This window comes from Gopherus evgoodei, chromosome 4 (genome assembly GCF_007399415.2).
Source record: "Gopherus evgoodei ecotype Sinaloan lineage chromosome 4, rGopEvg1_v1.p, whole genome shotgun sequence".
Taxonomy (NCBI): domain Eukaryota; kingdom Metazoa; phylum Chordata; order Testudines; family Testudinidae; genus Gopherus; species Gopherus evgoodei.
The window spans coordinates 60,696,589-60,723,912 of NC_044325.1; the positions used below are offsets into that span (position 1 = coordinate 60,696,589).

Sequence of the window (27,324 nt, forward strand, 5' to 3'; positions counted from 1 at the left end):
CTTTCAAAAGATCCTCTGGATGCCAACATCAGAAAGGAGATGATAAACTTAAGAAGATAAAAAATGGGAAAGGTCTTGTGTAAAATGTTTCTATGTATGGGGGACATTTAATTATGAATTTTGGACCTTTCAAAATGAATCCCACAATATTTTAAAAAAAAATAAAGTAACATGGCTTTACTCCTATCTATCAGAAACCTGACTTGAACAGTAGCAATAATTCTAAGAAGCTAGAAGATATTGATACTGGCTGAAACTTACTTCATCCACATGAACTCAAGAAAGTTGGCTCTAATATGGGTGAAGTGTAGGGAAAGTGAGTAGGAAAATCCATCCATCTCAAACTAGGGCAGATTTCAGGTCTTCAGCACACTGCTTCCTCCCCGTAGAATCATATAATCACAGAAGTTTAGGGTTGGAAGAGACCTCAGGAGGTCATCTAGTCCAACCCCCTGCTCAAAGCAGGACCAACACCAACTAAATCATCGCAGCTAGGACTTTGTCAAGTCGGGCCTTAAAAACCTTAAAGGATGGAGATTCCGCCACCTCGCTAGGTAACCCATTCCAGTGCTTCACTACCCTCGTAGTGAAATAGTGTTTCCTCATATCCAATCTAGACCTCCCCCACTGCAATTTGAGACCAGTGCTCCTCATTCTGTCAGCTGCCACCACTGAGAACAGCCTAGCTCCATCCTCTTTGGAATTGCCCTTCAGGTAGTTGAAGGCTGCTATCAAATCCCCCCTCACTGTTCTCTTCTGCAGACTAAACAAGGCCAGTTCCCTTAGCCTCAGTTGCCTACTGACTCCATCCACTTGAGGGAAACATTGAAGCCACAGAATGCACATATAGATATTATGTCCCATATGCACATACCTAGTGGGTTGGTGTGGAGATGCTTTCTGCCTCACACAGGGTGTCTGGAAGCCACCTTTCCATGGTCTAACTTCCTGCCCCTCTTCCAACAGCAACTCCAAGCCTCAGTATGGGGCTGAGATGAATTTCATCTATTGCAAATCAGTGTAGTTGGAACCAAATGTGGTTGAAATACCTTTCCAAACACTGAAGCTAGGGGCTAGATTCACTGTAGGATTTGTAGAGGTGAAAGGCAGCACAGATCCATGCAAAGGGCCCCAGTTGTGGAGCAGGTAAATTGCTCAGATACATTGTGCCCATTAAGAAAAATGGGAAATAGACATTCTTTTCAAAATGGCTACCTAACTGTGGTCAAGCTATGATCACAGCCCCACTGAGAACAGTGACAGATGGCAGCTTTGAAAGAGCACAGTTCTACGTGGAGTTCCCTATAATAATTTGTTAGTCCCTGCTGAAGGAGAAACTTTTAATTATGAAGAATAATGTGAAAAAGTTACCATTAATACTAAAACAGTCTTCAAATGTAGCTTGCTCACAAGTTTTTTGGTGAGTTTAATTACAAGAGCAGTTTCAAGTGTCTTTTATTCCATTATTAAGATTATTCGGGATAAAGAAACTGTCAGACAATGGGTGCTTCATTTCTGAAAGGATCCATTTATTTTAACTCATAAACTAATTAACCAATTCACTTGTCATTTCTCAGAAAATTCATTCTGTGTTCAGAGTGAATACTGTAATTTTGGAGAGGAGCTGAATTTGTCATATGTACCAAAGTGGTTGAATTCTTGCTTTAAGCACAAAACTCAGCCTTAAGAATAGAACCAACAGTGTAACCTCCATGATTAGCGAAAATTGGAAAATATCAGTGAAAATGTTTTCAAATTAATCTTATAATTTCTATTCTTAATAGAGAAATTGCAAATGAGGATGAAAATGATATGTGAAAATTCTATAGAACACTAAACATCAACCTGTTCACTTAACAGTATCCCTCTGATGTTCTGGGCCTGAAGGCTCTACATATGGATATTAAATATTTCTATCATTTGTATCCAAATCCTGACATACCATAATACCTAGATTTAAAGCCATGGCAAGAAAGTAACTCTTTATTTTGCTTTGCATGGGGCTTCCGCTGCAAAAGTAAAATATTGATTAAAATATCACACATTGAAAGGATACAGCCAGGCCTTGCAATGTGGAATACTTTTGTGAAAGAGGATGCAGCATGGGGGATAGCAGCTATCATAGCCAAATTGAGGCAGAAATGGAATATAAGAAGAAACTTAAAGTGAAATTGTTTAATATGAACATTTCCTCAGCCAGCCATTACATGAATCAGAATTTAGCGATAGAGAGTCCAACAAGATCATCTAGTCCGTCTCTCTGCCAGATGCAAGACTGTTATAGCAGTAATTCTCAAACATTTTACTATTATGCCCCAATTTTATCACAGCAATTGAACTCACAGCCCCATTTTCAATGAAGCTACAGATGATGATCTTATTTTTATCAGCCATTAATGAAATATAAAAATATTAGATTTAAAAACTACACTAAAAGAACATAATTTAAGTTTCACTGATAAGCTAGACTGCCAAAATTTAGGTTGCAGGTACACAGGATGGACAGTGATCAGGGAATGAGGAAGCTGTTCAATAATTTTTCAGAAAAAGGTCACAAGAATCTTTTTATAATGGGAACTGTTAGACAACCTACACACAGAGAGAGCTCTCAGCTGTCCCTATCATTATAATAGACTTACCATGACACGTTTCAATGGACTGATGAGCTTTGGGGCAGCCTGGAGGGTCATTCAGGACTGAGGAGAGGACTGGGGCATCCTAGTAGGATGTTATTGGGAGGTAGTAGAAGTCTGGAGCATTGGGAACTGTTTGGAGAGAGTCCTGGAACATCTTCCTCTATTCTACTCCTCTTTCCCATTATACTCCCTTAAGTCCTCTGTTTCTCCTTCCTATTCATCTGGCCTATTCCCCTTTGAGCCCTTGTTCCATATTCTGTCCCTGTCCCACCTCCCTGCCAACAAAGCTCTGAAACAGCCATGTGCTACCACCTCCCCTTCCTTCCTGCTCTCTCCTCCCCAGTGGTTCTACATTTGCTGGGTACCATTGAGAGGAGACATCATCTCGCTGCCTTCCTGCTGATGTCGTCGTAGCTGAGAGGAGTCACTACAGAGAAACCTGTTTGACCCACATAGCTCTGTTAGATGCGTGTGTGGTTGTAGTTGGAGCTCGAATAAGAACAAAGGGAGTGTAAAGGAAAATCCCATGTAAAGTTTCATTGTCCAGTCCAATTTTGAAAGTCCTAAGTGATGTACTTTTCACCATTTCTCTTCTGAGACTATTCTGCAGGATTATAGATCTCATTGTGAGGAAGTTTTTCCTAGTGTTCAGTTACATTTTCCTTTTCTTAATTTCGTAATGAGTCAGTCCTTCCCTTCATTGAGCATATTTGTTGATCTTTTCTGAACTCCCTCTTGTTTATCAATGTCTTTCTGGCAAAGAGGTGCTCGAAGCTGATCAAGCTATTGTAAGTGTAATTGCATGAGAAACTTAAAAAAGAGTAATAGTTACCTCCCTATTTCTCAATATATTGTCCCTACATACTTAGCACAAAACTACAGAAGACTTGTTTGCAACTAGCTGACCTTGCAAATTAATGTTTAATTCACTCTCCACTGTGAGCCTTGACTCTCTGTCCACATTACTGTGTCCCAGTTTTTTTTCCTATCATTGAATGTGTATTTCATATTATGTTTCCCTGGATGTATGAGATTGTCTTTTGCCAAGCTGTATTTCATTTTCCTGTTTTCTACCTAAGTTTCCGATCTTTCTCTATATTCATTTGTTTTATTCCACTTTCCTGATTAGCATTCACAACTGTTCCCAGTTTAGCGTCAGCTATAAATTTCATTAATGTGCTGTATACTCTCTCTTCCGGATTATTAATTCAGATATTTAATAAGATTAGACCTAAATATTGAATCCACTAATCTCATTTCTCCACTTTGTCTGCTGATTTATCTTTACCTCGAATCCTCTAATTTATCATTTATCGTTAAATTTGTTTATGGTCTTTTAGCCAGTTTTCAGCCAACACAACAGTGTTCTTATCCAACCCAGTTTGAATTAATTTTTCAAATACAATTTCACAAGACACAATATAAAATGCTTTACTGAGCTCCAAATATATTACATAAGAATACATTCTAGGATGGTCCAGTAGTTAGGGAACTAGATTAGAACTCAGAAATTAAATTCCCTGCTCTGCCACAGACTTCCTGTGTGACCTTGAATGAGACACCGAGGGCCAGATTTACAAAGGTGTTTAGGCACCTATGTATTTAGGTGCCTAAAGATGCATAGCAGAATTCACAAATTCACCTAAGTGAATTCAACAGGAATTAGCTGTCTAGCCTCCTTGTGCACTTTTGTATGCCTCCATTTCCCATCTGTAAAATGGGGATAATACAACTTTCCTACCTTACCAGAGCATTGTGAGAATAAATATGTTAAAGATAACAAGACGCTTAAATACTATAGCAACGGGAGAGCAATAAAAGTACCTTAGATAGATTTATTACATTTCTTATAGCTATCTCCAGTTTTTAAATCTATTACAAATAGAAAATTTATTGTTTAGAAACCTATGCTAGTTATTGCTTATGGTTTCCATTACCCTTTAGATCAGTGGTTTTCAAACTTTTTTCTGGGGGCCCAGTTGAAGAAAATTGTTGATGCCCATGAACCAACGGAGCTGGGATGAGGGGTTTGCGGTGTGGGAGGGGCTCTGGGCTGGGGCAGGGGGTTGAGGTGCGGGAGGGGGTCAGGGCTCTGGTCTGGGGCCAGGGATGAGGGGTTTGGGGTACAGGAGGGGCCCTGAGTTGGGAGGGCGCAGGGCTGAGCAGGAGGTTGGAGGTCAGGGCTAGGGCAGGGGTGCAGGCAGGAGTTAGGGCTCTGGGCTGGGGGGCAGGCTCTGGAGTGGGGCTGAGGATGAGGGATTTTGGATGAAGGAAGGGGTTCCAGGTTTCAGGGGGCTCAGGGCTGGGGCAGAAGATTGGGGTGCAGATTTACCTCTGACAGCTCCTGATCAGCGGCTCCCCAGAAACAGCCAGCAGCAGGTCAGGCTCCTTGGTGGAGGCACTCAAGCAGCTCCACATGGCTCTTACCCTCAGGCATGGCCCCCCAACTCCCAATGGCTGTTTCCTGGCCAGTGAGAGTGCAGAACCGGTGCTCGAGGCAGGGGCAGCGTGCAGAGCCCCATGGCTCCCCTGCCTAGAAGCTGGACCCGTTACTGGCCACTTCCAGGGCACAGTGCGGTATCAGAACAGGTAGACACTAGGCTGTCTTACCTGGGCAACACTGCTGATGGGACTTTTAACGTTCCAGCTGGTATTGCTGACCAGAGCGACCCATTGCCTTGCAGGCCACAACCCAGTACTGGGTCACAACCCGAACTTTGAAAAACACTGCTTTAGATGTTAGGTGAATTTTCTCTCATTTATTACATTACTTTACTATGGATTGAAACTAAACTTGTAAGACAGTGTTTGCTAGAACCACTCTTTTTTTCTGTTAATATTTCAGCATTAATTTTACCTATCGTGACTGTTGGAAAACAAAAAGATAAACTGTTTATAAACAGTATCTTCTGAAAACATTTTAAATTATCTTAAGTTTGTTAACATGCATTTATCGTTCTCGTATGTCAAATAAAACAATGCAATGTTATTGTTATTGTTATATGTTATTCACCATGAGGGAAAAATTACAACCCTTAGAGAGCGATTCAGCCATATAAAATACAGTTGCTGCTAACTATTGTAATTAAAGGAAACACATTTAATCTTTGAGGTGCTATTTAGACTAAAAGTTATTCTGGAAGATATTATTGCCAGATGAAAGTATCTAGTTGCTTATTCACATTATGTGATCAAAAATATACCTTCAAGGAACTACTGTGTACCTTTCTTTCACATCTTGTAGTCTCGCTATTCTCTCGTTATTGCTTTACCTCATGTTCTAAACAAAACATTAATCTCTGTGTCTTCTACTATTTTGCATTCTTTTCTGCTTTAGCCTATTCTGCAAACTTGCTGCTCTTGTTAGACATAGGATTTCACTTTTCGGTAAGTTATTAAGGGATATTGATGAAGTTATATTTATAACATTTTGTGCTTCCTATAATATATCTAAGGCTTATAACCGATAAGCAATATGATTTGTGGTGGGAAATTAGTGATGTATGGCTGTTAACTTCATTATTTCTGTAACAACTCAAACTTTTCACATTTTCTGCATACAGTTCTGCTTTCTGGTGCACATGCTCCAATCCCAGTATAGTCAATGGGAGCAACAAATGTGTAACTGAAGATAGACTTTGCTAGAATATATAAAGTATAGTAGTGTAACAGGTGTCAGTAGCCTCAGGTGAAGTGTGAGTTAATATCGAGATTCCATTTGAATCTCTGCCTTTTTCATTTGCTCATAACTTTCACAAAAAATTACTTTATGCTAATAATTAAAATATTTAGTGTCAGCTGAATTTGATAAATTAAGATTAATTTGTTGTAGAGTTATGTGAATGTGAAATAAACCCACTTTTTTCTTATAGTCTGCTAAGAAATTAGGTAAAGAAATTTAGATAAGATTCAAAAATAAAATCACGTTTTCTGATGCTTAAACTGATATATAAACCCTCAATACTGTTGATATTAATGTTAATATTTATGAAATGCACAGATGTGTATAGCTGGCCAAAACTCCAGGGCAGGGTGTGTGTATTTTATTTAGGTATTTCCTACCAGTTTAGAGCAAAAGCAAATTTTACCAACATTTCTTCTGAATCACTATATCCACTATCACCTCTCAAAATTTTTGTTTTGGAAACATGGTGTTCTCAGAAGGAAATAGGTGAAATTGACATTCTTGTCAGTTTTGTGACTGTAGTGCATTGAACTGCAGCAGTGAAACACAAGAATGTCAGTTTCACTAAACTTCCAGCCAGAGTTACTGTGAAGTAGGGAGCCTAGCTGCCCTGAGAGCCCTGGCTCAATCTGAAACTGCGGTCTGCCAGGCTTCCTGCTGCAGATGTCCAACAGACATGAGAGCCCCAGCTCCAGTCATGGCTTCCAGGGCTGCTGCGGCAGAGCAGGGAGACCTAGCAGCCCTGTGAGCCCAGGCTCCAGATGGAGCTCCAGGGGCTGGCAGTCACTCTGCTGCAGAGATGTGGCCTCTGGACCACCAGCAGGTTTCCAATGTCTGCGTTTTGACAAAAGTTTTGTCCAATCTCTAACAGATTCAGTGAAACTATTCAGTTCCTTGAATAAGCAATTTTGTCACAAAACTTCCAAACAGCTCTAGTTTAGAGTTCTTTGCATGTAAGATCCCAGTTCCATGCCACTCACAAATTAAATATAGTATTAATTATTTGCATTATCATAGAATTGAGGAGACCAGACTTAATGAAAGGACAGGGAGTGTGGAGTAAAGTGATTAATACAGACACGTCTCTAAATATATGTAATAATGAGTATGATTCCATATCAGTAAAAGGAAATTGTGGCTCAGGCTCATCACTAGCTGTGAAATTCAGACCCATGTATTGAAATGGGCCCAAGACTCAAAGTGGATTTAGACCCAGTTATAATTGTATTCACACTAAGCAAAATTTCCTCCCTTTTTCTTTCTGCTACAAAAAGCAGCACAAAAAATGCTTAATAAGGTCCTAATCCTGCAATGCAATCCAGTAAGATGAACACCTACCTGTTCCTGTGTGGAAATCTCATAGGTGGAGGAGTCTGTGCTAGCAGGTCCCATTTCCAAATTGTGACCTAAATGTCTAATTTATCATTCTATATAATTTATAGTATCTTCAGTATCTGAATTTGTTGGGCTATTACCTCTGATATAATTTCTGCGTGTATATGTGTTGCAAAGGAAACCAGATAGCTATCCTGAAAAATATCTACTGTGTTCTGAAGATTATAAATTACCATCTTGTAACTGATTCATGATCCTTTAAGAGAAGCTATCACAGTGCTTTGTGTCATGGAAAGTGCTTAATGAAAACCCTTATCCTCATTTCGGTGTGTCACAGTGCTTCTGTTTCATATTGCAAAAAGCATGGAAATGAGAATGGATAAAAATAACAAACCCAATTGTATGATAATTACAGAATAGATACAAAAGAAATTTAGAGGTATTAAAGAGACAAAGAAAAATATCTTCAAACAACATAAAAAAAGCAGGATTGACACCCTGGCCAGAAGTGTTTAATATATAAATTTAGGCCCCAAACTTGCAAATATTTATGCACATACTTAACTGTACTCCAGTGAGTAGTTCCACTGAATTAAATCATAGAATCATAGAATATTTGGGTTGGAAGAGACCTCAGAAGGTCATCTAGTCCAATTCCCTGCTCAAAGCAGGACCAACCCCAGCTAAATCATTCCAGCCAGGCTTTGTCAAGCTGGGCCTTTAAAACCTGTAAGGATGGAGATTCCACCACCTCCCTGAGTAACCCATTCTAGTGCTTCACCACCCTCGTAGTGAAATAGTGTTTCCTAATATCCAACGTAAACCTGCCCCACTGAAACCTGAGATCATTGCTTCTTATTCTGTCATCTGCCGCCTCTGAGAACAGTCTAGTTCCATCCTCTTTTGGAATTGCTTTTCAGGTAGTTGAAGGCTGCTATCAAATCCCCCCACACTGTTCTCTTCTGCAGACTAAATAGCCCCAGTTCCCTCAGCCTTTCCTTGTAAGTCATGTGCCCCAGCCTCCTAATCATTTTCGTTGCCCTCTGCTGGACTCTCTCCAGTTTGTCCACATCTGTTCTGTAGTGGAGAGACCAAAACTGGATGTAGTACTCCAGGTGTAGCCTCATCAGTGCCGAATAGAGTGGAATAATCACTTCTCTTGATCTGCTGGCAATGTTCCTACTGATACAGCCCAATATGCTGTTGGCCTTATTGGCAACAAGGGCACACTGCTGACTCATATCCATCCAGCTTCTAATCCTTTTCTGCAGAACTGCTTCTTACCCAGTTGGTCCCAATCCTGTAGCGGTGCATGGGATTCTTCCTTCCTAAGTGCAGGATTCTGCACTTGTCCTTGTTGAACTTCATCAGATTTCTTTTGATCCAATCCTCCAATTTTTCTTGGTCACTCTGGACCCTATCCCTACCCTCCAGCGTACCTCTCCCCATAGCTTAGTGTCATCTGTGTACTTGCTGAGGGTGCAATTAATCCCATCATCCAGATCATTAATAAAGATGTTGAACAAAACTGGCCCCAGGACTGACCCCTGGGGCACTTCGTTTGATACTGGATGCCAACTAGCCATCAAGCCATTGATCACTACCCATTGATCCCAACAATCTAGCCAGCTTTCTATCCATCTTATAGTCCAGTCCATTCATTCAATCCATACTTCTTTAACTTGCTGGTAAGAATACTGTGGGAGACCGTATCAAAAGCTTTGCTAAAATCAAGATATATCACGTTCACCACTTTCCCCATATCCACAGAGCCAGTTATCTCATCATAGAGGGCAATCGGGTTGGTCAGGCATGAATTGCCCATGGTGAATTCATGTTGACCGTTCGTGATCACCTTCCTCTCCTCCAAATGATTCAGAATGGATTCCTTGAGGACCTGCTCCATGATTTTGCTGGTAACTGAAGTGAGGCTGACTTGTCTGTAGTTCCCTGGGTTCTCTTTCTTCCCTTTTTTTTAATATGGGCACTATATTTGCCTTTTTCCAATCGTCCAGGACCTCCCAAGATTGCCACGAATTTTCAAAGATAATGGCCCATGACTCTGCAACTCCCTCACCACCCTTGGATGCATTAGATTTGGACCCATGGACTTTTGCATGTCCAACTTTTCTAAGTAGTCCTTAACCTGTTCTTACACCACTGAGGGCTGCTCACCTCCTCCCCATACTGTGTTGCCTAGTGCAGCAGTCTGGAAGCTGACCTTATCTTTGAAGAGCGAGGCAAAAAAAGCATTCAGTACTTCAGCTTTTTCTACATCATCTGTCACTATGTTGCCTCCTCCATTCAGTAAGGTTCCCACACATTCCCTCACCACCTTCTTGTTGCTAACGTACCTGTAGAAACCTTTTTTGTTACCATTCACATCCGTTGCTAGCTGCAACTCCAGTTGTGCTGTGGCCTACCTGATTACACCCCTGCATGCTTTAGCAATATTTTTATACTCCTCCCTAGTCATCTTTCCAAATTTCCACTTCTCTAAGCTTCCTTTTTGAGTTTAAGCTCACCGAAGATTTCACTGTTAAGTCAAGCTGGTCATCTGCAATATTTGCTCTTTCTTCTGCATGTCGGGATAGTTTGTTCCTGTGCCCTCAATAAGGCTTCTTTAAAATACAGCCAGCTCTCCTGGACTCCTTGCCCCTTCATATTAGCCTCTCAGGGGATCCTGCCCATCAGTTCCCTAAGAGAGTCAGAGTCTGCTTTTCTGAAGTCTAGAGTCCGTATTTTGCTAGTCTCCTTTCTTCCTTTTGTCAGGATCCTGAACTCAACCATTTCATGGTCACTACTGCCTACGTTGCCACCCAGTTCTACTTTCCCTACCAATTCTTCCCTGTTTTTAAGCAGCAGGCCAAGAGAAGCACGGCCCTAGTCAGTTGCTCGAGCACTTGTACCAGGAAGTTGTCCCCAACACACTCCAGAAACTTCCTGGATTGTCTGTGCATTGCTGTATTGCTCTCCCAGCAGATGTCAGCGTGGTTGAAGTCCCACATTAGAACCAGGGCCTGTGATCTGGAAACGTCAGTTAGTTGTCCGAAGAAAGCCTCTTCTACCTCATCCTTCTGATCCGGTGGTCTATAGCACACGCCCACCACGACATCATGCTTGTTGCTCTCACCTAAACTTAACCCAAAGACACTCAACAGGCTTTTGTCCAGTTTCATCCTGGAGCTCTGAGCAATCATACGCTCTCTTATGTACAATGCAACTCCTCCACCTTTCCTCTTGTATCTGTCCTTCCTGAACAGTTTATACCCATCCAATGACAGTGATCCAGTCATGTGAACTGCCCCACCAGGTTTCTGTCATTCCAATCACATCATAGTTCCTTGATTGTGCCAGGGCTTCCAATTCTTCCTGCTTGTTTCCCAGGCTTCTTGCATTCATGTACATGCACCTAAGATAACTAGCCAATTGCCCTACTTTCTCAGTATGAATCAGGAGGTTTCCTGTATTGTACCCTCCTCCTTGTATTTCCTCCCAGTATCCCACTTCCCCACTTACCTCTGGGCTTAGGTCACCATTCCCTGGCAAACCTAGTTTAAAGCCCTCCTCACCAGGTTAGCAAGTCTGCCTGCGAAGATGCTCTTCCCTCTCTTCGTTGGGTGGATCCCATCTCTTCTTAGCAGTCCTTCCTCCCAGAACAACATCCCATGGTTGAAGAATCCAGAGCCCTCTCTCCGACACCACTTGCATAACCACGCATTCAGCTCCACAATTCGACAGTCCCTAGCTGAGCCTTTTTCTTCAACAGGGAGGATGGACGAGAACACGACTTGCACCTCAGACTCCTTTATCCTTCTTCCCAGAGCCACATAGTCTACAGTGATCTGCTCAAGGTCATTCTTGGCAGTATCATTGGTGCCCATGTGGAAAAGTAGGAAGGGGTAGTGATCCAAGGTCTTGATCAGTCTCAGCAAACACTCCGTCACATCCTGGATTCCAGCTCCAGGCAAGCAGTATGCTTCTCGAGTCTGCCGGTCTGGTCAGCAGATGGATGATTCCCATCCCTCTTAGGAGGGAGTCCCTGACCACCACCACTTGTCTCCTCTTCTTGGGAGTGGTGGTCATGGAATGTGCTACTTGGGTGCATAAAGTTAAACACATGCATAAGAGTTTGCAGGATGGGGGCCATATAGCATATGTGTAGGGCCCCTATACCACCTCGTTTAACATGATACCTTCTATGGAGATATTTTTTCCCACAATTGGACTATCCTCCATATTTTATTTTTTCATTAGCCATTCAGCACTTGCCTCTCAGTGGCTGCTCTTGGCATCCAAGAAGTTTTAAACAAAAAGGAAAAGAACAGCAACAGGGAAAGACAAAACAAAATGAAGGGGACAGAAATGGCACCTTCTGAAATAAAGTATGCATCCTGTTCATTCTGCCCAATCTCAAGGGGGAAAATAAGGAGAGAAGGTAGGGGGGAGGGAATAAAACCATTAGTTCTAGAAGATCTTTTAAGCAGGGGGCATTGTAGGCCTTCCCATCACACGTGAATTTGATATATAATTAAGGGTCATGAAATTTGTACGTTTCCACATACTGAAATCGGTTAAAAGCAAAATATATTCAGAATAATATGTTCTTTATTTATTATAACAGGGAGTGATGCTACTACAATGGTGAGCTGTCTGCACATCTTGGCTCAGACACTGGATACACGGTAAATTGGCCAAGTTTTTACTTTATTACAGTACCAGCTACAAATCATACGGTTGTCAAGAATCACTTCAAAGAACAGTTCTGCAGACTGTTATTTCTTCACATATTTATTCTTTATTTCCTGCTGATATTAGCTCTCTAGAGTAAATATTATGGTCCAGATTTTTCAGACACTGTCCTCCACTTTTTCAGATGATATGTTGCATCCTCCTCAACTTAGGTGATTACAAGGTCTAATGTTCCTATTTGCAAATTCAATCAGGAACTTCACTTAGAAATATAAGTGGCATCATCTACGAAATTGCACTTGCAGTTATTTGCTTTCACAAAAATAGAGGCAAGTTTACACCACACTGAAAAATTGGTGCTAGAAGTGCATTGAATAACATTTGAAGCTGGCAATTAGCATAGTAAAAGACATTAAAGTATAACTCAGTCTGACATCCTGTGATCATAAATCACTTTACTTCTAATGACATATATAGTTTATAATAAAATACTTACAGAAATCCACTCAAGGATATATTAATGAGCAGCTGAGTGATATATGCAAATAAGTGTATTAGTGTAAATTAGAATGTCCCCACAATTATTACTATTGTATTTTTTCTTAAAGAAACCCACTCCTCCTAATTATATGTCACCCCTAACCTCATCTTCATGCTATCTGTATCTTCAGGTGTTGCCATTCCAACCAAACAATCAACTGGTTAAAATGCTTGAATCTATTATTTCTTTTATGGGTTTTTGTAAGCAGTGAATCAGTGTCCTATCATAGTGTTAGAGGAACACTGAGATTCTGGAGATGTCACTTATTGGATGAAGCATAAAACCAAGGAGTCTGCTTTTTCTTCTTTGAGTGATGGTCCCTATGTGTATTCCACTAAAGGTGCGCATGCTTCCCATGCTCCTGAACCTGGGATATTTCTGCTAGAAGTGTCCATTGATCTGCACCTGCACACCTCCCTTCCTTGTGCACTGATTTGAGGACAAAAGGAGCAGTGCAGACCAACCACCTCTTCAGTTCTTTTCTACTGCCTGTAGTCTGAGATGGAACCTTCAGTGTCCTCGGTATTCGCTAACATTCTTGTTCAAACATAGTTGTAGATAGTTTTAAAATCTGGTTTTAGACCGTTACTTATTAGAGTAGTTTAGCAGATTTTAGGAGTTTGGGGGTCTCCCCCCCCACCCAGTCACTGCCCTGCACAGGGTGCCTAGTTTGTCCAGGATCCCAAGATTCAAGCTCTGCATAGCCTGCTGCCAGGTTTTTCCAGTCAGTGACTTCTATGAAACATCCCTCTGTTGCTTCCATGAGTTCATATCCCCTTCAAGCTCAATATCTGCTGAGCCTTTCCTAGTTGAACCCATCATGCTCATAAGTTCAGGCTTAGAATCACTGATGGACTGCACAATGAAGCTTTGGTCTGATCCTGGCCCGATAGATTCCCCCTCCCACCCCAGTACACTGGACAGAGACCACGGTGGTCTCTGGCTCTGAGAATAATCAGGGCTAAAGACTCTTCCAGCAGAGAGACAAGGAGGGTAAGGGAAAACACTCTCACAGGAAACCTGAAAAATCCCCCTCTATGTCTTCATACAAAAAGAGGACCTCCTCTCTGTCACCCTCTAAGTCATATGAGACTGTGTCCCAGCATAGAGATGTCAGGAGTTCACAAGGAGCACAGTACTGGTTCCTCGGCACCAAGTGACCTGTACCCATCCTTAGCAGAAGGTGGCTGGACCATCCTGGGTACCAGTAAGGGAAAGAAGGCAGCAGAAGCCTCCTACAATGACGATATTGACACTGAGAGAGGAGGAGTCAGTACAGGAGGCTGTTTCCTGTCTGAAGTTGACACCAGCTGCACTTCCAAAGGAAAGAAGCCCAGTCCACTCTCCAGCATCAGGATCTAGATAAAACTCTACCATAGAACCGTATTATCTATGCAGACCTAGAATCCTGATATTGTTTGATCCAGCACTTACCATGGAGGTGAGTTTCTCCACTTACCATTACCATTGACCAGTTGAAGTATAATAAAACCATCAGTACTAACAGTCTTGCACATCAATTTAGAAGCTTCTTTTTCATCTGAGTCTAGAATCAGTGGGAGAATTTCAAGACATGGGATCTGCCGTGGTAGAGTCTCTAAGATCTTTTGGGCCCCTTCCGTCTCTCATAGGACAAACTACCTAACTCTGGCCTATCTAGGTTCCCAAAGTGAACTTATTGATTTGGGATGTCTCATATACAGATCCCAGGCACCCCTTCATTTCCCATATGACCTTTGGACTGGCTTTACTGGGGTCCCTGGGATCTGTATATGAGACATCCCAAATCAATAAGTTCACTTGGGAACCTAGATAGGCTTCCACACACAGGAAAGAACCTCAACCCTCTGAGGAGGAGGAACAACCTGATCAGGCAGAATCACTCACCCCTGAGAGGTAATCATCCTCATGATGAAGTGGTCATGCCATCCTCACCATCACTACCTGATGACTACAGGCAGTTCCAGGACCTCCTGAGGAGAATTGCAAACATTCTGCAGATTCCCCTGGAGGAAGTACGGAACACTCTCATAAACTCCTATATATCTTTCAGAGTGCTGGTCCCAGTAAAATGGCACTGTGAATTAATGAGACCATCTTAGAATGTGCCAAGATAGTCTGCTATTTGTGCTCCCACTCCAAAGAGAATGGAGGAGAAACATTTCATTCCCTTGAAGGGGGCAGAATACTTACTCTCACATCTCACTCCAAACTTTACTGCTACAAGCTAGCACCAAAAGAAAGAAGCAACACCTCCCCAAATCTGCACTCCTTGCTAAGGAGGGCAAATGTTTAGATCTCTTTGGGAGAACATTTGACTTTGGCAAGCTTACAGTTCCACATAGCAAACTACTAAGCTTTAATATCAAAACATGATTTTATTAATTACAATAAGTTCTCTAAATTCAACAACAAACTCCCTCAAGAAGATAGACTTTATTTCCAAATAATTATTGATGAAGAAAAATTGCTAGATTGGCCCTCCAGGCTTCAGTGGATGAAGAAGATACAGCCTCGTGCTTGATGGCAACTTCCATACTCATAAAAGATGAGCTTCATGGCTCCAGTTTTCCAGATTTCCCAAAGAAGTCCTTTCCACTTTGGAGGATCTGACTTTTGAGGGAAATAACCTCTTGAGTGAGAATGCAGATGTATCACTATATTCCCTCAAAGACTCAAGAGCAACTTTTTGCTCACTAGATATCTGTATTCCAGCACCACAGAGGAAATACTGCAAGACTCAGTCTTATGGACAATGACCAGCCCCTCAACCATTCTGCCATCAAAGGACCTACAAGCTTCCTAGGAAACACCAGAGAATGTAGTGCAGTAAACACAACAACCCCCTGCATTCTCCTTTTAGTGCCACCCTCCCACCAAGAAATCCTTTTGATGGGATTTTCGATAGCTACAAATCAGTCTCCCGACACATTTATCTATTCAAGACTCCTACCCACCATTTGCCTCACTCATTTTTCCCAGGCATGGTACTATACAACATCAGATAGATGAGTTCTGGAGATAATCACCACCATTATAGAATAGTTTCTTTCTGATTCCCCACACAAAAAAATCCTTCTTCCTCCCTCCTAAGAGACCCCTCTCACAAGAAGATGCTCAGACAAGAAGTAGACTTTCTGTTCCATCTGGAAATCATAGAATCAGAACGTCTTCAACATAGGGGGAAAGGATTTTACTCCAGTCATTTTCAAGAAGAAAGGGGGCTAGAGGCTCATGCTAAATTTCAGGCAGCTGAACATCTTCATCCACTACCTGAGTTTCAGAATGATCACCCTGGCCTCTATAATTCTCTTGCTAAACAAGGGTGACTGCTAAACAGCTCTTGACGTAAAAGACACTTATTTCCACCTAGTGATCCACTCCATACACAGGAGATTCCTGATATTCACCTTAGGCCTAGTAATACACCAATACAGAGTGCTCCCCTTCAGCCTCTTGATGACACCGAGGGTATTTGTGAAGGTGTTGTCAATAGTGGCAGCTCACCTGCATTATGAGGATTCATCAGTGTTCCCCTTCCTCAACAGCTGGCTGCTACAAGGGAAATCGTATCAAGAAGTATGGATGACAACCCTGCCCCTGCAGAGACTACTACACTTCTTAGGGTTCCAAGTAAACATAACAAAATCAGTTTTAGCTCCCACTCAGACTATAGACTTTGTTGGAGCACCCCTACATTCAATCAGAGCCAAAGGTTACCTACCTCGGAAAAGATTCTAGTGTATGAAGGACCTCATCACTCAGCTTCTGCTATACCCCCAGACAGCAATTCAGACTAGTCTCACCTTCCTAGAGTACATGGCCTTGTGTACGTATCGCAAGACTTTGACTTTGATGTCTACAGGCTTGGTTATGAACAGTCTACATGCCAAGTAAGCACAGTCTGGACAGAATGATCTTACTCCCTGTGACAGGGAGCTCCACTCACCACTAGGTTGGTGCCTCCTTCTGGTGATTCTGAGGAATAGCTCATGAGGTCAATGGCCCTTCCCACAGCTGTCCACTGACTCTGCCTCTCTCTTTGGGTCTGCGGCTCCTTTCTCACTCCATGAGCTGCTGTAGCCTCTTCGTGATTCAGCACTCTGACCAAGTCGCTAAGTGGATTCACCTTCTGGGGTGTCAAAGTCTTTCCTTACCAGCAGTCCTAGGCAGTCTTCCTATTCCCTTATTCATAGTGTCACTCCGTCAGTGGCTGGCAGAGGAACCCGGGCCCACACTTTACTCCAGATTCTTGCTCAGGGACCCTCTAGTCAACAGTTGAGGCCTGTTCCCTTCTAGACCTTATTGCCTTTCCCTGAGCCCTGTCTTCCCTCTCTGGCTTCCTTTTTTGCTGGGTTTGCCAGGACAAATGTACCTCCCTTCTCCCAGGGAGTGACTGCAGACTTTCCCAGCAGCCCCCTTTTCTGTTGCCAATTTCCTGTCATCATAACCCCTGCCCAGCTCAGTCCTCCCCAGCTGGGCTCACTCACTCAGTCCCAGGATTATTTACCCACCTGATTTCCTCTCAACTATAGTCTACTGGGTTAATTAGCTCCTTTCTTTGTCTTTATTAACCCTTTCAGGGCAAGTGTGGGGTGAACATCCCATCATTCTCCCCCACAGAGTTCTGACTTATCGGAAAACAGGGAGAGTGTGTGCATGGGAGTGCTCTTTGTCCCTCTTTCACCCACAAAAATACTGATTACAGATAACTGCCTACTAAGATGGGAAGCCCACTTCAACGAACACATTGAACAGGGTACCTGGACCACCAAGAATCCCAGTTGCACATAATCCTTCTGGAGCTGCATTCAATATATGAAGCCTGAAAATTATTCCATTATTTGAACCTAGCACATTCAGGTCATGGCATACAACATGACAACATTTTATTATATCAGCAGAACAGGGAGAGCAAGGGCCACCCTCCTTTGCATAGAAATAGTCAACCTCTGGAACTGATGCATTTGTCACCAGATCACCTTCTCTGCAGTGCACTTTCCATGGTTGCACCACACTTTGGTAGACAGACTCAGCAGACGTCACCAGAGACCATGACTAGGAACTACACAAATTGGTGCTTTCAGCAGTGAGGATTCCCATCATGGGATCTCTTTGCCTCTCAAGAGAACAAGAAGTGCCTGACCTAGCCAGCTTGGGGCCACAGTTAAAGGGGGAATGCATCTCTAGCTCAATGATCAGAACAGCAGAGGTACTCATTTCCACCCATCCCTCTTTTACCTTGAGTTCTAAGGAAAATCAGGCAAAATGGAACATCGGTGCTGTTGATTGCACCGTGGTTTCCCAGGCAATTCTGGCTCCTGAGCATTCTCCAGATTTCCTTGCATCTGTGCATCCATATTCAGCTATTTAACAGAGCTATTGACTTAGGACAGAGGCAGGATCCAACACTCCAACCCAGCATCCCTCCATTTAACAATATGGTATTTTGGATGAATGACGGATCTAGAAAAGTCATGCTTGGCAATAGTAGGAAAGATCCATAAGGAAATGTTACATAGCAAAATGGAAAAGATTCTCTATCTGGTGCCAGCATTTTCAGATGCCCCTGAAATCTTCATAGATCCCTACTATTCTGAACTATTTCCTCTCTCTAAAGAAGTTAAGGTTATCTATCAGCTTCTTGCAAGTATGCCTGGCAGCTGTTAGCACTTTCGGCTATCCAGTAGGCAGACATTCTGCCTTATGAGAGCAAGACTTCTGAAGGGACTGTCCTGAACCTTTTCTCCGGTGCTGAAACCGAACCTGATATGGGACCTCAATCTTGTCCTATCAGATTTGATGAATACCCCCCATTTGAACCTTTAGCCTCATGTTCATTCATGCATCTTTCTGTGAAAGATGCATTTCTGGTTACAGTCACCTTAGCCAAAAGAGGTGAGCTGTGTTCTCTTATGACTGTCCTTTCCTATGCAGTCTTCCATATGAACAAGATTTTCTTGAGGTTACACCTCAAATTCATCGCAAAAGGAAACTTAGAATTCCATCTGAACCAGATGATCCACTTGTCTGTCTTCTATTTGAAGCCTCACCCCATCAGAGAGGAAAAGAAGCTCCCCTCTCTAGGTATTCATAAACTTTAGCCTTCTACCTATGAAGGATGACATTCTTCTGCAAATCTCCCAGGCTGTTTCCTTCCTTTGCCAGGTACATGAGAGGGGAAGTTACTACCTCACAAAGACTATCCAAGTGGATTTTGGGCAGCATCCTGCTTTGTTATGAGCTGATGGCAACCACTTATGACCTCAGATTGGAGCACAAGGAGGAGAGAGGGTTGCAGGCCAATGGACTGCTAGTAAAAATTCTCTTGTCAGTGGTACGTAGAGTGCACGCACACCTCAAGTAGAATACAGTTAGGGAGCACACATCTTGAAGAACTCCAGTTACTTTAAGGTAAGTAACTCTTCTGTAGCCTCATTATCCTTACCAAATCTAAACACGCGTGATAGAATGCAATATGTCTACATTTACTGAATGGGTTTACTGGGTACAATACTCTTTTTTGTGTCTTACCCTACTTTGGTTGTAGTGTTCTTGTATGGTAGAAGAGACTGCTCTTTATGGTGCATACATCTCTTCCTTACCTCACAATCATATTGTGAAGCTAATTAATTAAGTACTCTGGATCAAGAAATAAAAGCATTATAGAAATTCAGGATATTATTAAGAACAACAAAAACTACATTTATATAACTAGAATATTTAAGTATCAGAGGGGTAGCTGTGTTAGTCTGGATCTGTAAAAAGCGACAAAGAGTCTGTGGCACCTTATAGACTAACAGAAGTATTGGAGCATAAGCTTTCGTGGGTGAATACCCACTTCGTCAGACGCATGTGGTGAAAATTTCCAGAGGCAGGTATAAATATGCAGGCAAGAATCAGTCTAGATAGTCTAGATGCCTGCATATTTATACCTGCCTCTGGAAATTTCCACCACATGCATCTGACGAAGTGGGTATTCACCCACGAAAGCTTATGCTCCAATACTTCAGTTGTCTATAAGGTGCAACGGGACTCTTTGTCGCTTTTTATACAATATTTAATATACAAGAAACTTTATCAAAGCTTGATTTAAAATAATACACAAAAATGTGTTTTAACATATTCTTTGCAAAACTTGTATGATATTTCTAGTAGCAAGTGGTTACATTTAGGACTGATGAGAGTCAGTGTAGCTAGTGGAAGAGGTGGTGGATTGGGAGTCAGAATTACACTCCCAGCTTAGCTACTGACCTGCTGTTACTTCATCTGTTGACCAGAACAAGATGCTGCTGTGATTGGCCCTCACTCTGGATATCAGCATGCAGGACAGTTGAGCAAGAAGTTGAAGATATGCACAAAGGGATAGGAAGATGGGACTGTAATGCTTATGAGTGGCCTGCCCTTCTTAGTTGGAGATGCTGTGTTATAGGCATTCAGCTCACCCTGAGTGGCTGCCAAATTACTGTGGCAGCAATAAAAGTGGGAGCAGGCTTAGGTGTCCTGTATCTTGTACCTGTTGTACACTTAAGGAATTTTTCCAACACCAGCTGATTAAAGGCATGGTGAGGCATGCTCAGAACGCCATTCTGTCACATTTGAAGTAGGGGTCATGGATTGTGGGATTACAAAGTTTGCATGTGATTCTTTGTGCTTTCTTGTTGTCTCTACTAGTGTATATACATCATGTTCATTCCATTTCTTCACTACCATGAACTGAATGTAAAATGCCATTTGGCTTCCACAAATACACCCCCTCATCCTGGAGGAATTTTGAAGTCTGGGTTTTAAAGTTCAAGTTCTTTGAGGGGTTATGCACTTAGTTGTCTTTTATCTGTAAAAAGCACCTAGGACAACAATATCTCATTTACCTAGCTTTTTCAGTCACAGTTCCAAGCTCCACTGAGACATATCTGTGTGACTTCAAAGTCTGATTTCAAATAGAAATAAACTAAACCAACAAGTAAATATATCACTGTTTATAAAAATATGTTGACAATAGAATAGGTGTGGAATTTAATTCAGATTTTTTCCAAATTATTTTGTAGAACCGTCATGAAATCAGGCTCAGAGTTGGTTAAAGCTGGATTACGTGCATTCTTTGAAAATGCGGCTGAAGATCTGGAAAAGACTTTAGAAAATCTTAAACTTGGGAAATTTACCCATTCACGAACACAAATTAAAGGTGTTTCACAAAACATCAACTATACTACAGTGGCATTGTTACCTATATTGACATCAATTTTTGAACATATTGCGCAGCATCAGTTTGGTGTTGATTTACTTTGTAAGTCTTCTAATTTTTGTCATTTGTTTTTTAAGATTTACTCTATTGTACTAACATAAAAGACTTTTAATAGTGGATGCATGAGTTCATTGGACCAAAGTCTGTGCTCAGTTACCTTGGTGTATTACCACTGTTAAGCCTGGAATTAACTCTTGAATTTTTGTTGTAAAAAATTTGACTTCATTAGAGTTACATTACTGTAAATCTAGCATAACTGAGAGCAGGTCAGTTAATGCCAAAATTATTTTGGGCTGCTGGAAGTAGATGTTTTGTTTAAAGAGATTATTTGCTTTTTTAATTTTTATTCCCTATGTAAATATGAGAGATTTTAAGTGCTGAAAGCAAAAATTTTTATACACAATACCTCTCCAAGCATGGAGATTAATTTAAAATTCTCCTTAAACTTCCTTTTTTCTATTGTGTGTGGATAATATAGACATCATTTCCTAAAAAAAAAAAAAAAAAAAGCGAATGAGGTATTGCAGAAACTTCTGTTGGATACTTTTATTTTGTTGGAATAAAATAAGCAAGAAGTTGAAGATATGTTCAAAGCTCTTTAGTAAAAGAAGATGGTACTGTTTTCACCTTACACTAGAGAAAGTATCCTATTAAATGAATGCTTGATTAGTTTGAAATATTAAAAAATAAAATTTTATGAATAAGCAATAGGGATTTTCAGATGTATTCTAAAAGTGCTAGTCAGTGGCAAGGAAAAGTAAACAGTTCCATTAACTCTAAGTGTTTCCCTTGAGGTTTTGCAATATGTCCATCAGCAATCCTCATTTTTTCTTTTATGCATTTGTGGAGATTGTGGCTCAGAGATAAAGGAGATAGAGAGTAAAGATCTGAATAAAGAGTAAAGGAGATAGAGAGTAAAGTGGAAAGATTCTCACTGAGTCCAGTATGCTTTGGATCTGGTCCCTGCAGATCACAAAGGTAGACTGCTTTCGTTTAATTGGAAATTAATCCTTGGAAATTTGATTATTTGAGAATTTTAAGATATATTTGATAAATTTAAGTGTATAATGGTCTGCAAAGTTTTGAGAGTTTCATAAATCATTGGATAGTTACTAAAGAAACTGAAAATAAATAATATATAAGCACAATAATAACAGGCCAAAAATACTTTATAAATAAGTATTCCATCAGCATTTGTTTAGATTGTATAAAATAGCAAAAATATATTGTTTTCTATTATCAGAGTAGTTTTTCAATGAATTTGTAATGACAATATGCCAACTCTTCTCTTTTTTTTTTTTCCCCCTTTCAGTGGGTGATGTGCAAGTTTCATGTTATAGAATTCTTTGTAGCCTATATTCCCTTGGGACTGGAAAGAACATCTATGTTGAAAGGTATTGAATGAAAATGATTAATACCTTTATGAAATTAGAGATAATATTGCTTGCTGTGCATCTGACAGAAGAGGGATGTTTCAATGTGAAGATTTAGGCCCAGATTTTTAAAGATATTTAGGCATTGCTGCGCTCAGCATTGAAATGCCTAACGGAATCTAACTACCATAGACTTGGATTTTGGCTCCTAAGTTCCTAATTCCCTTTTGAAAATGATATTTAGACTCCTAAATCAGTTAGGCATTGCAACACTATAAGGGTTTGTCTACACTACCCACTGAATCGGCGGGTAGTGATCGCTGTATTGGGGATTGATGTATTGCCTCTCGTCTAGACGCGATACATTATCCCCGAACATGCTCCCCGTCAACTCCGGAACTCCACCAGGGTGAGAGGCAGAAGCAGGGTTGATGCGAGAGCGGCAGCCATTGATTCCGCATCGCGAGTAGGTGAAGTAAGTCAATCTAAGATATGTCAGCTTCAGCTATGCTATTCTCATAGCTGAAGTTGCATATCTTAGGTTGAGCCCTCTTCCCCCCCATTGTAGACTAAGCCTATGCGGAGCAATACCTAAATGCCTTTTAAAATCTGGACCTTAGTTCACTGAAATAAGTGTAAGTGATTTTAGTACAAGTAATGAAATGTTTGGAATGATAAATAGAAAAGGTAAGTTTACCTTTATTAAAATAATGGCACATTTGTTAGTATAATAGTTACATACAGAAATAATACAAAATGAACTGTTTCTATGAGAACATAAACATTGGTGTACCTGATCAGATCAGTAATCTATCTGGTCCAGCATCCTGTTTATGACTGTAGCCAGAACGAGATGCTTCACAAGAAACACTGTTGTAATTATATAACATGGCAAATTTCTTCTTCACAGAACTTCTAACTGAGGAGGGGTTATACCATACTTTGATTCTTCCTAAACAACCTCTGGTTATGATGACTTGTTAATTTTTATTTTGTAAGTTTGTTCCACCAACTCCAAATTTGACACTTCAATCTCTAACAGTTAATCTTTATGCATCTTTATTTCCTGGCTCTAATATTTCTCATAGACTCTAGGACTGGAAGGGACCTCGAGAGGTCATCGAGTTCAGTCCCCTGCCCTCATGGCAGGACCAAATACTTTCTAGACCATCCCTAATAGACATTTATCTAACCTACTCTTAAATATCTCCAGAGATGGAGATTCCACAACTTCCCTAGGCAATCTATTCCAGTGTTTAACTACCCTGACAGTTAGGAATTTTTTCCTAATGTCCAACCTAAATCTCCCTTGCTGCAGTTTAAGCCCATTGCTTCTTGTTCTATCATTGGAGGCTAAGGTGAACAAGTTTTCTCCCTCCTCCTGATGACACCCTTTTAGATACCTGAAAACTGCTATCATGTCCCCTCTCAGTCTTCTCTTTTCCAAACTAAACAAACCCAATTCCTTCAGCCTTCCTTCATAGGTCATGTTCTCAAGACCTTTAATCATTCTCGTTGCTCTTCTCTGGACCCTCTCCAATTTCTCCACATCTTTCTTGAAATGCAGTGCCCAGAACTGGACACAATACTCCAGTTGAGGCCTAACCAGCGCAGAGTAAAGCGGAAGAATGACTTCTCCTGTCTTGTTTACAACACACCTGTTAATGCATCCCAGAATCATGTTTGCTTTTTTTGCAACAGTATCACACTGTTGACTCATATTAAGCTTGTGGTCTACTATGACCCCTAGATCTCTTTCTGCCAGACTCCTTCCTAGACAGTCTCTCCCCATTCTGTATGTGTGAAACTGATTGTTCCTTCCTAGGTGGAGCACTTTGCATTTATCTTTATTGAACTTCATCCTGTTTACCTCAGACCATTTCTCCAATTTGTCCAGATCATTTTGAATTTTGACCCTGTCCTCCAAAGCAGTTGCAATCCCTCCCAGTTTGGTATCGTCCGCAAACTTAATAAGCGTACTTTCTATGCCAACATCTAAATCGTTGATGAAGATATTGAACAGAACCGGTCCCAAAACAGACCCCTGCGGAACCCCACTTGTTATACCTTTCCAGCAGGATTGGGAGCCATTAACAACTACTCTCTGAGTACGGTTATCCAGCCAGTTATGCACCCACCTTATAGTAGCCCCATCTAAATTGTGCTTTCCTAGTTTATCTATAAGAATATCATGCGAGACTGTATCAAATGCCTTACTTAAGTCTAGGTATACACATCCACCGCTTCTCCCTTATCCACAAGGCTCGTTATCCTATCAAAGAACGCTATCAGATTAGTTTGACACGATTTGTTCTTTACAAATCCATGCTGGCTATTCCCTATCACCTTACCACCTTCCAAGTGTTTGCAGATGATTTCTTTGATTACCTGCTCCATTATCTTCCCTGGCACAGAAGTTAAACTAACTGGTCTGTAGTTTCCTGGGTTGTTTTTATTTCCCTTTTTATAGATGGGCACTATATTTGCCCCCTTCCAGTCTTCTGGAATCTCCCCCGTCTCCCATGATTTCCCAAAGATAATAGCTAGAGGCTCAGATACCTCTTCTATTAACTCTTTGAGTATTCTAGGATGCATTTCATCAGGCCCTGGTGACTTGCAGGCATCTAACTTTTCTAAGTGATTTTTTACTTGCTCTTTTCTTATTTTCTCTTCTAAACCTACCCTCTTCCCGTAAGCATTCACTATACTAGACATTCCTTCAGACTTCTCAGTGAAGACTGAAACAAAGAAGTCATTAAGCATCTCTGCCATTTCCAAGTCTCCCGTTACTGTTTCCCCCTCCTCATTGAGCAGTGGGCCTACCCTGTCCTTAGTCTTCCTCTTGCTTCTAATGTATTGATAAAAAGTCTTCTTGTTTCCCTTTATTCCCATAGCTAGTTTGAGTTCATTTTGTGCCTTTGCTTTTCTAATCTTGCCTCTGCATTCCTGTGTTATTTGCCTATATTCATCCTTCGTGATCTGACCTAGTTTCCATTTTTTATATGACGCCTTTTTATTTTGTAGGTCACGCAAGATCTCAAGGGTAAGCCAAGGTGGTCTTTTGCCACATTTTCTATCTTTCCTAACCATCGGAATAACTTGCTTTTGGGCCCTTAATAGTGTCCCTTTGAAAAACTGCCAACTTTCCTCAGTTGTTTTTCCCCTCAGTCTTAATTCCCATGGGACCTTACCTATCAGCTCTCTGAGCTTACCAAAATCCGCCTTCCTGAAATCCATTGTCTCTATTCTGCTGTACTCCCTTCTACCCTTCCTTAGAATTGCAAATTTTATGATTTCATGATCACTTTCATCCAAGCTTCCTTCTACTTTCAAATTCTCAACAAGTTCCTCCCTATTGGTTAAAATCAAGTCTAGAACAGCTTCCCCCCTAGTAGCTTTTTCAACTTTCTGAAATAAAAAGTTGTCTGCAATGCAGTCCAGGAACTTATTGGATAGTCTGTGCCCTGCGGTGTTATTTTCCCAACATATATCTGGATAGTTGAAGTCCTCCATCACCACCAAATCTTGGGCTTTGGATGATTTTGTTAGTTGTTTGAAAAAAGCCTCATCCACCTCTTCCACCTGATTAGGTGGCCTGTAGTAGACTCCCAGCACAACATCACCTGTGTTTTTTACCCCTTTTAGCCTAACCCAGAGACTCTCCACACTTCCGTCTCCTATGTCCATCTCCACCTCAGTCCAAGTGTGTACATTTTTAATATATAAGGCAACACCTCCTCCCTTTTTCCCCTGTCTATCTTTCCTGAGCAAACTATACCCATCCATGACAACATTCCAGTCGTGTGTATTATCCCACCAAGTTTCAGTAATGCCAATAATGTCGTAGTTGTATTTATTTATTAGCACTTCCAGTTCTTCCTGCTTATTACCCATACTTCTTGCATTTGTATACAGGCATCTAAGATACTGGTTTGATCTTGCCTCCCAGCTTTGCCCTGACCCTCCTTCCTCTCTGCCATTATAGCCCGTGCTCCCTCCTGTTTTCAACCCATCTCCCAGGTCTTGTTCCCCACTTACCTGTGGGCTTTGCTCACCTGTCCCCATCGAACCTAGTTTAAAGCCCTCCTTACTAGGTTAGCCAGTCTGTGCGCAAATAAGGCCTTTCCCCTCTTCGAAAGGTGAACGCTATCTGTGCCTAGCAGTCCTTCCTCGAATAGCATCCCATGGTCGAGGAAGCCAAAGCCCTTTCTGGTTAGTCATCTCCCCATTCATAGGTGCCAACTTACTCAGCTCCAGGTGGGTGCTCAACCCCTGCTCCACCCCAGACCCTGCCACCATTCCACGCCTTTCTCCAAGCTGCCACCCCCACCCCGCCTCTTTCCAGTCCAGCTCTGCCCCATTCCATCCCCTTCTCCAGCCATTTCCTATCCCACTTCTCCCCCTCTTCCCAAGTGCCTTCTGCACACTGCTGAACAGCTGATCCGTGGTGGGCGGGAGGCACTTTTGGGGAGGAGGAGGTGCTGATCTGTGGGCTGTCAGTGGGTGCTGAGCACCCACTATTTTTTTCCCATGGGTGTTCCAGCCCCAGAGCATCCATGGAGTTGATGCCTACGTCTCCATCATCCTTTGTTCAGAGAAATAATTTGCTCTGTACAATTGATCCTTTTACTTCTTAATTGTCCAGTGGACCCATAGATTCTCTGGTTTAGTGGTTCTCAGATATGGAAATAATTAGTCTTTTATCCATGGCTATTTGCTCTTAAAATTCCTTCTTAGTTCTTCTAATTTCTATTTTGTGTTTTACCTGCATAGTTTGTACTCCCTTCCATTGGCTTCATTTGAACCAGATTTCCATT

General features: G+C 41.5%; 1 protein-coding gene across 1 annotated transcript in view; it reads left to right on the plus strand.

Annotated features, from left to right (window-relative positions):
• The window catches only part of RYR3 (ryanodine receptor 3), a 607,531-nt gene that overhangs the window by 417,430 nt on the left and 162,777 nt on the right, over positions 1-27,324 (plus strand). The window contains 4 exon segments of the mRNA XM_030559417.1: positions 5,974-6,023; positions 12,281-12,341; positions 20,938-21,176; positions 22,447-22,528. Coding sequence (XP_030415277.1) covers positions 5,974-6,023; positions 12,281-12,341; positions 20,938-21,176; positions 22,447-22,528 — 432 coding nt within the window.